The 13,840-nt window shown below is 33.9% G+C and overlaps 2 protein-coding genes across 25 annotated transcripts in view; both read left to right on the plus strand.

Annotated features, from left to right (window-relative positions):
* FGFR1OP2 (FGFR1 oncogene partner 2) overlaps positions 1-12,978 on the plus strand; it is a 28,844-nt gene extending 15,866 nt beyond the window's left edge. The window contains exons 2-7 of one of the 2 annotated variants that reach the window (XM_050746755.1): positions 194-342; positions 2,589-2,706; positions 3,990-4,132; positions 6,862-6,975; positions 9,689-9,802; positions 10,975-12,978. In XM_050746755.1, the coding sequence (XP_050602712.1) occupies positions 208-342; positions 2,589-2,706; positions 3,990-4,132; positions 6,862-6,975; positions 9,689-9,802; positions 10,975-11,112 (762 nt within the window). In that variant the 5' untranslated portion in view covers positions 194-207 and the 3' untranslated portion in view covers positions 11,113-12,978. The remainder of the gene's footprint in view (positions 1-193; positions 343-2,588; positions 2,707-3,989; positions 4,133-6,861; positions 6,976-9,688; positions 9,803-10,974) is intronic. The other variant, XM_050746756.1, reaches the window with a different exon arrangement.
* Positions 1-13,840, plus strand: part of MED21 (mediator complex subunit 21) — a 1,150,573-nt gene that overhangs the window by 1,063,857 nt on the left and 72,876 nt on the right. The window lies entirely within an intron of this gene.

Below are 13,840 nucleotides of genomic sequence, written 5' to 3' on the forward strand. Positions count from 1 at the left end.
TTGTAGCAGTGTAAATTTACTTTCAAGTTTGTACCATCCTAACAGAAGCAAAACCACAGTGTTCTTAGGTGTTTTTTCCTCCCTGGACAGTGAACAATACTGTAACAAATGTGTCTTAAGAAGCATATCTGTGTTGACCTGAAACTAAAATAGATATGTTGACTTTGAGTCTTGATTTTAATTTTAATTATAGATATATCTTTAGAAATGAGTTGCACAATTGAGAAGGCACTTGCTGATGCTAAAGCTCTTGTTGAAAGATTAAGAGATCATGACGATGCCGCAGAATCTCTGATTGAGCAAACCACAGCTCTCAACAAGCGAGTAGAAGCCATGAAACAGGTTTGATTTTTCTTGTTCATTCCATTTATCAAAAGCAGTCATTGACATTTATGTATTGCTGGCTAATTAGTATCTAATTTTTTCAACATTCTCTAAAATTTTAAAGTAGCTTGACCTGTGTATTTCAGATTTACTTTAATTTTGTCGTGTTCAGGTGACATACATGGACATATATTTCTAAACCCTAGATTTGATTACTTATTTTGCTGACAAAGTTGCGCATTTGAGTTTAGAAAATAAATGAATTTGTTAGATCTAGAAACATTTGATAAAGACCAGATAATACCTTTTACTAATGTTGGTACACATTTTGTTCTGTCTTGTATAATGTGGAAATGTTCATATTTTTCTTTATAAAAGTACTTAAGGTGATGCTGTTTAACAACAAAATAGCTTTTGAAAATGATGCAAGGTAATATGTGATTTACACTCTGTGCAGTTATTATACCCATACTTGCTGCCTTATTTTTCATTCAATGCTACCAATTAAAGAATACATAAAAAGGGCTTTCTTCTTGCTATTTTTACTGTTGTGTAACAGAATATTCCCACGGGCCACGGAGTTTAGACACTATTTTAACCTTCTGGTAAAAATTTTCAAGTCATTTAAGAAAATTATAAAATCTTTGACATTATGATGGAAATCAGAGGGGGAGAATGTATATTCACGGCTAACTCTCCTCATCTGTTTTGTAAAAGGAAGCAATTCTGGGATAGTATTTTTAACAAAGCTACTGGAAATAGTGGAGCAAGTTTAGTTATTTGGTTTTACAACTGTGTTGCCCTAAACAGATTACCTGCATCCCTAACCAACTGTCCAGCTAGACTCAGGCACTTCAGTGAACATATATCTGGTATTGAGTTGTTAAAAAGGGAGTTTCATATCTGAAGTTAAGAACCAGGAGTGTTATAATGAATATATTACTAAGTGTCTCGTGAGAATGCCTTGAAAATAAATTAGTGCAATTGTAAAATAAGATTCTCATTTTCTTAATGGAAAGTCTTTCTGCATTTCTTTTGTACATGTGCTATTATTATTATTAAGATATTCACATACCATAAAATTTACTTTTTTGAAGGGTACAGTTCATTGGATTTTAGTACACATTTGCAGGTTATACAGTATAACCACTATCTGATTCCAGAACATTTTCATCACCACAAAACCTTACATCCATCAGTGGTCACTCTCTAGTTTCCCCTTTCCTCAGTCTCTGGCAACCACTAATATTTCTGTCTGTATGGATTTGCCTATTCTGGACATTTTATATGAATGAAATGATAAAATATGCAGCTTTTTGTGATTGGCTTCTTAACATAATGTTTTTAAGGTTCATCTATGTTGTAGCATGTTTTCCGTACTTCATTCCTGTTTATTACCAAATAATATTGCATTGTAAGGATACAGCACATTGTGCTTATCCATTCGTCATTTGATAGGCATTTGGATTATTTTACTTTTTTGGCTGGTAAGAATATATGCTACTATGAATATTTGTGTACACGTTTCTGTGTGGACATATGTTTTCAGTTTTCTTGGGTATATATGTAGAAGTAGAATGGATGGGTCACGTAATAACTCTGTTAAATTTTTTGAGGATCTGGCACATTGTTTCCCAAAGCAACTACACCAAGCTTGTCCGACTTGTGACTTGCTGGCTGCATATGGTCCAGGATGGCTTTGAATGCAGCCCAATACAAATTTGCAAACTTTCTTAAAACATTATGAGATTTTTTTTTTTTTTAAAAAAGGTCATCAGCTATCGTTAGTGTTAGTGTATTTTATGTGCGGCCTGACAATTCTTCTTCCAGTGTGCCCAGGGAAGCCAAAAGATTGGACACCTCTGAGCTACATCATTTTACATTCCATCAACAATGTATGGAAGGTTGCAATTTCTTCACATCCTCTCCAACAATTGTTATTGTCTTTTTCATTATAATCATCCTAGTGGGATATATTGAATTGCATTCTCCTAATGACTAGTTATTTTAATTAAACATCTTGTCATGTGCTTATTGGCCATTTGTATATCTTCTTTAGATAAATGTTTATTCAAATCCTTTGCCACTTTTAAAAATGGGGTTATTTTCATTTTATTGTTGAGTTGTAAGAGTTCTTTATACATTCTGGATACTAAGCTCTTATCAGATATTTGTTTGTATGTATATTTCAGATATATTTGTATTTATATATCAGATATATATATTTGCAGATATTTTCATCCTGCATGTTTTTTCCCCATTAGTATCAGGAAGAAATTCAAGAACTTAATGAAGTCGCAAGACATCGGCCACGGTCCACGTTAGTTATGGGAATCCAGCAAGAAAACAGACAAATCAGAGAATTGCAACAAGAAAACAAAGGCAAGATACGTTACTTTTTGACATTAATCCCGTTTCTAGTCTGTATTCCTGAATCATATTTATTGCTCTTTATCCTGTCCCACATTTGAACGTCTGCCTTGCTTGACATCCTCTTAGATTCTCATTCTTAATAATCCAGTTAGCACTGCTGTTGTTAGCTATGAAATAACTCAGCTTCATTCTCTGCAGTCCCACTGCATTAACCCCCAGATTAGATGCTCAGTCTCTTGCCTGAAATGTCCAAACTTATCTCCCTGATTCCGGTCTCTCTTCCCCCTTCCTGTCCAAGCTGTCTTCAATATGACCATCAGATTGATATTTCAAAAATCAATCTGATCGTGTAATTCTTTTTTTTTTTTTTTTTTTTTTTTTTTTTTGAGACGGAGTCTTGCTCTTTCACCCAGGCTGGAGTGCCGTGGTGCTAGCTCAGCTCACTGCAAGCTCCGCCTCCTGGGGTCATGCCATTCTCCTGCCTCAGCCTCCCAAGTAGCTGGTACAACAGGCGCCTGCCACCACGCCCGGCTAATTTTTTGTATTTTTAGTAGAGATGGGGTTTCACCGTGTTAGCCAGGATGGTCTCAATCTCCTGACCTTGTTATCTGCCCGCCTCAACTTCTCAAAGTGCTGGGATTACAGGCGTGAGCCACTGTGCCCAGCCCTGATCATGTAATTCTTTTGCCTAAGAACTTTCATTGTATATGTATTACCTTTTACAGGGACCCTAAAAATCAATTCCCAGCCTTTTTTTTTTTTTTAATCTTATTCCCACAGCTTTCTTCACCGTGAACCCTTTGCTCTTGCCAACACAAATCACTTCCTAAACACATCATCTGTTTTCATGCCTCCCTGCTTAGAAGGTCCATTCCTTCACTTTTCAACTGAGGGAACTCACACTGTACTTTTACAAAGCTCCCACCAATTTTTTCCCACAGATATCTCTTAAATCTATTTGACTGACACTCCACTCTGCACCAACCACATGCTTGTTTTCTCTGCTAGACTCTTGAGGTCTGTGGCCCTTTGGTATTAATATAGAGAGAGCCTGGGCTGGTATTTAATTGCTGTTTAGTACATCTTTGTTGAAATGATTCTCAAAAAATAAGGTTAAAATGCTCATTCAGAAATCTAATAAGGGACTTCATTTGGTGTCTCTTATTGTTATATGGCTAGATTTTTGTGCATTGTGTTTTCTTTTTAAAATGTCCTATTCATAAGTTGCTTAGTGGAAAATTTTATGTACTTTTAACTCAAGTTGGAATAAAGTACAATATTATTCTTGATAGAATTGCGTACATCTCTGGAAGAACATCAGTCGGCCTTGGAACTTATAATGAGCAAGTATCGAGAACAAATGTTCAGATTGCTAATGGCTAGCAAAAAAGATGATCCGGGTATAATAATGAAGTTAAAAGAGCAGCACTCCAAGGTAATCCATTCTATAAATGTGACCTGAAATGGAAAAGAGAGACGATTGATTATCCTGTGTTCAGATTTTTTTTGTAAAAAATCACAGGTATCTAGTAATGGCATTTTAACATGATGTTGAATGTTTCATCTTTTTAATTGCCATTTTCTCCTTTTTCTTATTTTTCCATTTCTTGTTATGTATCATTTTCTGTTTGATTTATAACTCTCACTGTTTCTTAGAAACTTTAATTTGTACATTGAAAAATAAATTTTATTTTGGATATAAAGGTAAGTCTGTTCTATTCAACATTATTTTTGTAGGGCTATGTGCTTTTAAGAAATATTTCTTAAAAGGCTGGGCATGGTGGCTCGCGCCTATAATCCCAGCACTTTGGGAGGCCAAGGTAGGAGGATCACTTGAGGCCAGAAGTTCAAGACCAGCCTGGGCAACATAGTGCGACTCCATCTCTTCAAAAAGTAAAAATACTAGCTGGGTGTGGTAGCACATGCCTGCAGTCCTAGCTTCTCAGGAGGCTGAGGTGGATAGACCACTTCAGCTCAGGAGTTTGAGGTTACAGTGAGCTATGGTCATGCCAACTCCCATCTAGACAACCGAGTGAGACCCTGTCTCTTAAAAAACATAATTTTTTAATAATTTTTTTTGTTAATAAATTTGTGTATTGACTTCTCTTGCATAAACAAAAAATACTGAAAACTTTTTTTTTAAAACCTGAAAGCAGTTTAATGTAGATTTGTTTTTCTTAGGACTATTTTCTGAATAAGGCTAATTCATCCAGACTATAAATCATCTTGTTTATTATAATGGAAAAAACATGGGGTTGAGGAGAAGAACCAACATATTAAAATTTTGCTCCCTTGCCCCAGTATTATATACCAATTGACATCATTTTTTAGAAACAAAGCTGAAGTAGTTAGAAATTAGTGTTTTACCTGCTTTTCATCCCTTTGTCATCCCTGTGTCTATTCCCTTTGGTATGGCTCCATATTTTATGGCAACTGCTATGAAGACAAGTAGAATAATCCTTTCTCACTTATATTTATTTTAAACTGAGTTTTAGTTGCTGATATGAAATAAAAATATTAAACTAGATTATGGAAACTAAGCTGTTATCTGTATTAGATAATGATGATCTGACTATTATTATCAATATTATTTAAGAAATAGTGATTATGAGCCTTCTTTTCCCCATTTGTTACAGCAGAAATAGGAAAGGATGTCTTTTTATATTTCTCTATTATTGAAACACATTTTAGATTCTTTAAACTACTTCTTCCATTTTGGTGCTTGTAGGTGTTTTTCACTTATTAGTAATTAATTCTATTAGAATTAAATACCTATCAAATAGCTCTTTATATGCCTTTATATATTAGAAAACCTAATGATAGGTACCTCTTATGTCAACCAGTAAAATAATAAATTAAAAATCTGTGTTTAATTAAAAAACAAAAAAAGTTTTCTAATTATGCTATTCATCTCCTAATCAAATGGCAATCCGTTGATGTTTAAGTGGTGATCTTTTGAATACAAATTGTAACTATTGTTAATGAGACCATTCTAAAATCATTTAAATTTAAAGGTATAATAATAACTATAATAACTAAGACTTTTTTAAAGGCACTAAGAGGAGTTGACTTAGTATTATTAGTAAAATAAATGTAATCTTGAGAATTTCTAAAAGGTTTGTATGTTTTATAACCTAAAAATAAAATGTTAAGGATCTCAAGGGAAGAATACCATCTCATCTGGTAGCAACTATGACAGAAGCAAATGTTTCCTAAAATGCATTAGATTTTACTATTCACCAGAGCTGGTTTATTAATTAGTAAGGTTAAACATTTCCTAAGATAGCTGTAAGCCATCCTTTTTTATTATGTAGACTGAATTCTTCATCTAAGTTCAGATGATCCTTGCCTCCCATAAAATGACTATTCAGTTACTTGTTATTAATTCTCACTAATACATATTAATGTTTGTGATTTTGATTTTTCCCAAAAAGGAGACACTTTGACTTAATTAAACAAACATTAATACTTGCACTGGATTAGTTATGGGTAATAATAAGATGAATGTACAAGCTTGCAGTATAGTGGGAGATGCAGACACAAACATAACAACCTGTATAAGGGAGGGTTTCATGAATCCCAAAGTAGAGATATGAATTGTTACTGGAATGCTAGAGGGAGCAATATTAACTGTCATAAGGAAAATCTGGAATGGTGTCAAGGAAGGGAAGAAAATCTATCTGTCTCAGTCCAGCCTTGAATTAATTATGGGCAGGTAGGTAAACAAGCAGAAGTGAATGGGCAGAGAAACTTGTATATAATAAAAGCACAAAAAGTATGGTATTCTAGGATGTGTTTAGGTACTAGTGCTCTGATATGCCTAAACACAAAAGTAATTTTACAACACATTTAGGGTTAAGAAACAGAGTTACAGATAACAGCATTTTGGATTGGAGTAAGAGATCCTTTCGAGACTGTTGTAATACAGAACTTTGCCCTTACCTAGAAGTTTTTGAGCACATACTTAAAAAATCAGTAGAAAGTTTGAGAGCTCATTTTTACCCAAATAATGATTTTCATGTTATTTTTGAACAGATGCCTTTTTGGAAATCTTAAAAAAGCAAACATTTCAAACAGTTGGCTAACACGCATGAACTAACACTCATTCAGTTTTTAAATTACGGATGATATCCGTATTAACATTATAATGACTCTATACTACAGATTGACATGGTACATCGTAACAAGTCCGAAGGATTCTTCCTTGATGCATCTCGACACATCCTTGAAGCACCTCAACATGGACTGGAGAGAAGGCACTTGGAAGCAAATCAGAATGTACACTAAATAAACAGTCAACTTTTGGGGTGTGGATGGAAGGGGGGTCCATTTCAAAAGTTCTTTTACATTGAATTTCCCTCCCAGATTAGATCAGCAAATAAATGAGATTCGTTAAAAGAATGTTGTGTCGTTAATAGCCATGCTGTTCAGTGTAGAAACTTTAAATCTCTCATTAATTTTCTGTGTGTTATGTACAGCCTGTTAGATATTTGCAGGTTTTATAGGTTATTCAGTCCAACTCTTTATTTATTTGCTCTTGTTAGCTGTTGCTGTAAAACAGTCATTTCCTTTCTGGACATCAAAGATGTTTTCTTGGCATTAATTTTAACCTGATTTCATAAAAATTTTGGTCAAAGTATTAAATGTTTTAATTCAGATTGTGGATAGTTTGTAGTCCTTTGATTTTGCAAATGAAATTAAAATGCCTTTGTTTAGATGTTAGGATTAAGTATAGTAGTGCTCTCTCCATTGTGTCTCGACTTTTTTTTAACTCACTTGTGGCAGGTCTTTATTGAATAAAGGAGGAATAAACCTAGACAGGGAGTTAGAAACGAAAGACATTTCAAGACAGTTCAAGGGTTATGTTGGTGATACTTCTTGTCTTCCAGACAGTTTTGAAAGCACAGATCTTGCCTCTTGTGCTTGTTAAAAAGTCTGTGATACTTCTCTGAAGATTTTATAGTTAATAAGTGAATCATTACCCTGGCCTATAAAAATGCTGTCCTACTTGAAGTATTGGGTTTTTTCTCATGATGAGCTTTGTTAGACTTGGTACTGAAACAATCAGTAGTTTTTTTCCTTCTATTTTAAAGGCAAGGAAATACTTGCTTCAGCCAGGCTTGGTGGCTCATGCCTGTAATTGGGAGGCTGAGGTGGGCGGATCACCTGATGTCAGGAATTGGAGACCAGCCTGACCAACATGGTGAAACCCCATCTCTACTAAAAATACCAAAAGTTAGCTGGGCGTGGTAGCGGGTTCCTGTAATCCCAGCTGCTCGGGAGGCTGAGGCAAGAGGATTGCTTGAACCTGGGAGGGGGAGGTTGCAGTGAGCCAAGGTCTGGCCATTGCACTCCAGCCTGGGCAACAAAAGCGAGACTATCTCATAAAAAAAGGGAAAGAAATACTTGCTTTCTGTGTAGTTTTTTAACTTAGGTCAGTGCCATAGGACTGACCAAATCATAAGTTGAGCATGCTGTTGGTATTCAAAATTTTTACTCATTACCCTTACTCAGTTTGCTGCTGCAATGATCTGTACTTACCTGCTTTTACATATTATACTTCCTTGACAATGGGAGGAATTTTAATGATTAACTTGCAGAATATGACATATTTTTCTTCATATCATTCTTCCTACCATAATCTAATTCAAAACTATCCAGTAGAACTTTCTGAAATGATGGGAATGTTTTTTCTCTGTGCTGTCCAGTGTGGAAGCCAGTAGCCACATGTGGCTGTTGAGCACTTGCAGTGTCACTAATGCAATTGAGGGACTGAATTGTTAATTTTTAAAAGTGTATTGATTTTAATTAAGTTTAAATAAGATTGTTTTGGACAGCACAGATTAGCCTTTTCTAGTACCTTCTTGCTGAGTACTAGCAGTGTTTAGGTTTCCCCATTAGAAGGACCTACATTTTTGTTGGTTAAGAGTTTATTAAATGTGGTTTGCCAGAGATACTATTGTCATTTCTTCCAGCTTATTAGTTCCGTGGGTTTCTTGGAGTACTGTAAAATCCTTTTTACAAAAAATATATATATAATTACTGAAGAGACAATGTTTATTTGGGGAGTTATTCACTTTTATATTTAAGTCTTGGGCTTAATATGATAAAATATCTCTCAATTGCCAGTGAATAATGGTCTATAGAAGCTGTTCATTGAGAAAATGATTATTCTCAAGTTTCTGTTGATTTTAAACCTTTTTTTGTCTGTCTCTTTCACTAGACTGTAAGCTTCTTCAGATCAGGGAACATGTCTTAACAGTCTTTGTATTCCTGTTGTTTAGCATAGTGCTGGCACATCATAGGTGTGCAAAATAAGAAAATGAGATTGGAAGAATTTATGCTACTTGCTGCGCCTAACAAATGTGGATGTCTGTATTACAGTGATACTATATTTTCAACAGTTGGCAAAGAAGGCCATTTAATATTTTAACACTGAAAAGCAGAATTGTGCTCATTTTATTCAGTATTTATCATATACCATACACTAAATAGAAGGCAGATGTAAAGATGCAGTTCCTGCTGTCAGAGAGGATTATGACCTAGAAAAGGTTACAGATTGGATTGAGATAAATTTATAGGCCTGAACAAATACAGAAAAGATTTCTAAATCATTGACGACTTCAGCGAGGAAAAGAGATTGAATGCGTCGGCAATTTTTATCTTTCACATTACTTTGAACAATAGTGTATGTAAGTGCAAAAAAAAAGACAAAGTTGATCATTGTGGTGAGAGGAATGTAAAATATGAATATTTTTCTTGCTGCTAGGTTTAGTTTTATTGTGCTGCTTATTCTTAATTTTAGTCCTGACAAATCTGATTTCAAAAGCCCATCTGTGGTCAACCAACTTCATTGTTAATATTTGTTTTATTCATATGAAGTGACAATGTAAGAATATTCATGTTAAGTGGTACTGCAGATTTTATAAAAAGGAGAGGATCCAAAAATAAAGTATTTTGCTGATTTCCAACTCCCATCCCTCTCTTTCAGGAACTGCAAGCACATGTTGACCAGATAACTGAAATGGCAGCAGTAATGAGGAAAGCCATTGAAATTGACGAGCAACAGGGTTGCAAGGAACAAGAACGAATATTTCAACTTGAAGTAAGTTTTACATTGCAAATGTAGATGAAAACTGTGCATACAAAGATTTATGCCAGAAAATATATCCCATTTTTAAATACATATTTACTTTTCTTGGGTACTGGTAATGGTCTCCTGGATGCTGTTTATGTGGGCATATTATGCAAGACCATTTATATGGTGATGCAAGAATCTCGGATTATTAGTAATTTACAATATATCAGTAATGTAGAAAATTGATGTTTGATCCTATATTGCTTATCTTATGAAGTGAATGTACTTCTTCAATTGAGTAATTTTTAAAATTTTGTTTATTCTATTTGAGATCATAGTGATACAGGGCAATTTTTTTTAATCCACAAATATTTAGGGGCATTCTTACTTTTTCTGGGGATTCTAAAAACCTTTGTCTCATCTGTCCTTTATTTTGTGATAGTGAAAGTACCAGTCTCTGAATAACTGAAATCAGTACAATAGACTTTTATGCTTTAAGAGCTTCATTTTGAAATCATGGTGGGGAATCTGCTTTAGAGTACTAAAATTTAGAAAGTGAGACTGAATTTAGAAAGTGAGTACTAAAATTTAGAAAGACAGTGATAGAGAATAAATTATGAAAGGTTATTGTTAAATGTCTACAAATATTTTTACAGTAACTAACCAAAAGGAGGCCGGAAAGTAAAGTTATTTACCAGTGCCAGATTTGGTCACTTACTTTCCTTCTTGAAAAATATCATCAGCTACCCTTACTCTGCTGCTCTCAAATACCAGTGAGATAAACTTGTCCTGCATTCTGTGCTATCATGGAAAGTAATAAAAATACCAAAAAGTACTGAGAGATTCTAGCCTATTCACTGGCTTTATAAGTTTAAATAAAAATAAATCTAGATGTTATTGTCTTCATCTCTAATGTGATTGTAAAATAAGGCAATTTCTGAGCTTCTACTTACAATTGTAGCTGCTTAATTAGAAGGCTTTGCAGTGGTGGAAGATGTTGAACACAATTCCTAGCTGCATAAGTGTTCTTTAGATTCAAGTTGCCAACTGCATATATCATTGAGTAGATTAATACCAATTACAGAACTTGCTTATTTGTTATACTTTCATATGTTTAGTTTTTCCTAACATATGTTTGTGCTGTTGTAGCTACCTCGTAGATGGTGACTGCATTTTTGTTTTTGCTTGCCTTCTTATAGCAAGAAAACAAAGGCTTGAGAGAGATCCTTCAAATAACTCGAGAATCATTTTTGAACCTAAGGAAAGATGACGCATCGGAAAGTACTTCTTTGTCAGCATTAGTGACCAACAGTGACTTGAGTCTGAGGAAGAGCTGAAGAGCTTCTGAGTCTGTGAGCTTCTTACATGACTCCAAATGGTCAAATAAGTGAATGAATGGACAGAAAATTCAATCCTTTATTTTTTTCTCTGTAAATATGTACAGTGCACTGGCTATGAGATAGCAACAAAAAAATGCATAGTTAATGGTCATAGACTTTATTCCAAAACATAATTGGAAAATAGAAACTGAGCCATTGCTAGTTGGTAGAGAAATGAAAGGTTTTCACAGTGACTACTGAATATACCAAGAGCTTTTGGCAGTACTGCTGGCTTTCTGGGTGATTAATTAGGTAAACTTGAATATACCCAATAAATGTTTGAGAATTCATAAATTATATCAATTTAAAAATATAAATTTTTGCCACTGTTTTGTGAACGGAAGATTTGTATCCTAAATTTCATCCTTCTTATTTGGCGTCAAAGTTAATAAAAAGTTTATGTACCATGAGACTTCTAGTGATTGCCTACTTTCACATTTATTTAAATTTTTGTGAAAGAAAATTTAGTTTTAAAGGCTATAGGAATGTGTTATATGTACCTTAAACAGATAATTTAATTTTAGCAATTTACCATAACTGATACTTAGCTAACAATTGTCCATAACTTAGTTTAAGTGTAAGAAATATCATTTCAGGAATGAAAAAGAAGGAATACTACTTTCTAAGAAAGATCTTATTATAATAGTAGGTTAAACTACTTTAAAAGGATAAGTTTTGGTTCAAAGTTGATAAAGAAGATGAGATTTGTTTTTCTCTTCTCTGGCTGATTTTTAAGGATATTATGTAGTTCATTTAGTCAACAGACTTGAAATGTTTGATATAGCAAGATAGGTATGGTAATTTCAAAGTGAATTGGGAATTCCTCTGGCTCATATAACCCTTTTTTTTTCTTTAAGTATTCTTGAGATACAAAAAAAAAAGGTAAATTAAATTTTCAAAAAAAAAATTCCGGATCTGTTTTTAAGCTCCATCTGGTCCTCATAACCTGTAACTTTTTTCTTAAAACCTTTCAGCTGAAAGTGGGGTAGAGGTGGAGTAATCTGTGGATTTGTTTCTGTTGTCTTTTAAAATGTCAAATATGTAAATTTTTAAAAAAACCACCAGATGCAGAAATGTGCTTTGACATCATTTGAAACCTAAATTTTCTTATGTTGTGATTATATTAAAAAGGGATAAAAGAAGAGTGTCAAACATGATTAAATATATTGTACTTATTTATGTTGAATACATATTAAGACAAAATTATACTTTGAGTATATAATTTGTTAAATATTACTTTATATGGTAATTGTGTATAATTTCGTATATTGGTAAAATTTAAAACTACACTTTAGAATTTTTTTATCTTAAGTTTGGGGTGAGTGGGGTCGATGAGACTGATTGAATAGAAAAGGGCTAATGGCCCAAACATGACATAGATTTCTTTTTTCAGTCAGAGGCCTTATTTGATATTTTATAAATAAATGACAAGTTTTTATTTTGAAACTTTTTTTATTGTTTTTGGGAAAGTATCCCTTAATTTAATGACACATTCATTCAGATACTTTTTATCCCTGATAATAAAGAAACGAAATAAGCTACACAATTGAGATTAAGTCTGAGGCAGTTCATTGAGGCAGCTCTGCTATAAAAGATTGCTTGATAAATAATTATTTTTGTAAACAAGTTGGATTAACTTACTGGTCTTTTTGCTTGGATATGAATTTAAGGTCTTCATGTTTAAAAAGACATTTACTTTGTTATTTAGTGACACTTTTCCATCTTTTTTTTTTGGTTATTGTTAAATAGAACCTTAAGTTTATGTTTGAGGTATGTACTGTATAGGAACCTATTTTATTATTAAAGATGAGTGATTAAAATTGGTATGGTCCCCAATTTAATTTGAAAAGTGCTTACATTTATTCTTATATATGGTTTAATTTTAAGGTCTTTTGTCTCTTCTTACTACAAAGCAGTGACCTCTATCTGTATGCCTTAGGAATTAGCAGCTTCTTAGTGTGGGATCCTGCAGAATTTCTTACAATCTGTAGTAGGTTGAGTCATGTCCCCTAGAAGGTTAAGTCTGAGTCCTAACCTGATACACCTGGGAAGGTGACCATATTTGGAAATAGTCTTTACAGATGTCATTAGGGGATCTTATGATATAATTACCCTGGATTTAGGGTGGGCTCCAAACCCAGTGACTAGTGTCTTTATAATAAGAGAGAAGGAGATATGAAACACAGACATAGCTGCATGAGGACAGAGGCAGTGAATTACGCAGGGACTGCTAGTCACCACCAGAAGCTGCAAGAGGCATGCAATGGGTTCTTCACGGCCTCCAGAAAGGACCAAGCCTGTTTGATTTCAGACTTCTGGCCTCCAGAACTGTGAGGAAATAAGTTTCTGTTGTTTTCATTCACCCAGCCTGTGGTAATCTGTTACAGTAACCCTAGGAAACTTAAGACATCATTTATTTATCATCTATCAACTATATTTTTTATTTTATATAAGAAAGAACAGCTCTTAAAAACCAATTATAACCTCACAGATAATTTCTGCTCTAATTTTATATTCTTCAATATCAAGGTGACTTCTAAGATTTTATAGAAATAAATTGCTTCCCTGTAATCTCAGCACTTTGGGACGCCAAGAGGGGTGGATCACTTGAGGTCAGGAGTGATCTCGAAGACCAGCCTAGCCAACATGGTAAACCCTGTCTCTACTAAAAATACAAAAAGTTAGC

The sequence above is a fragment of the Macaca thibetana genome, chromosome 11 (genome assembly GCF_024542745.1).
Source record: "Macaca thibetana thibetana isolate TM-01 chromosome 11, ASM2454274v1, whole genome shotgun sequence".
Classification (NCBI taxonomy): domain Eukaryota; kingdom Metazoa; phylum Chordata; class Mammalia; order Primates; family Cercopithecidae; genus Macaca; species Macaca thibetana.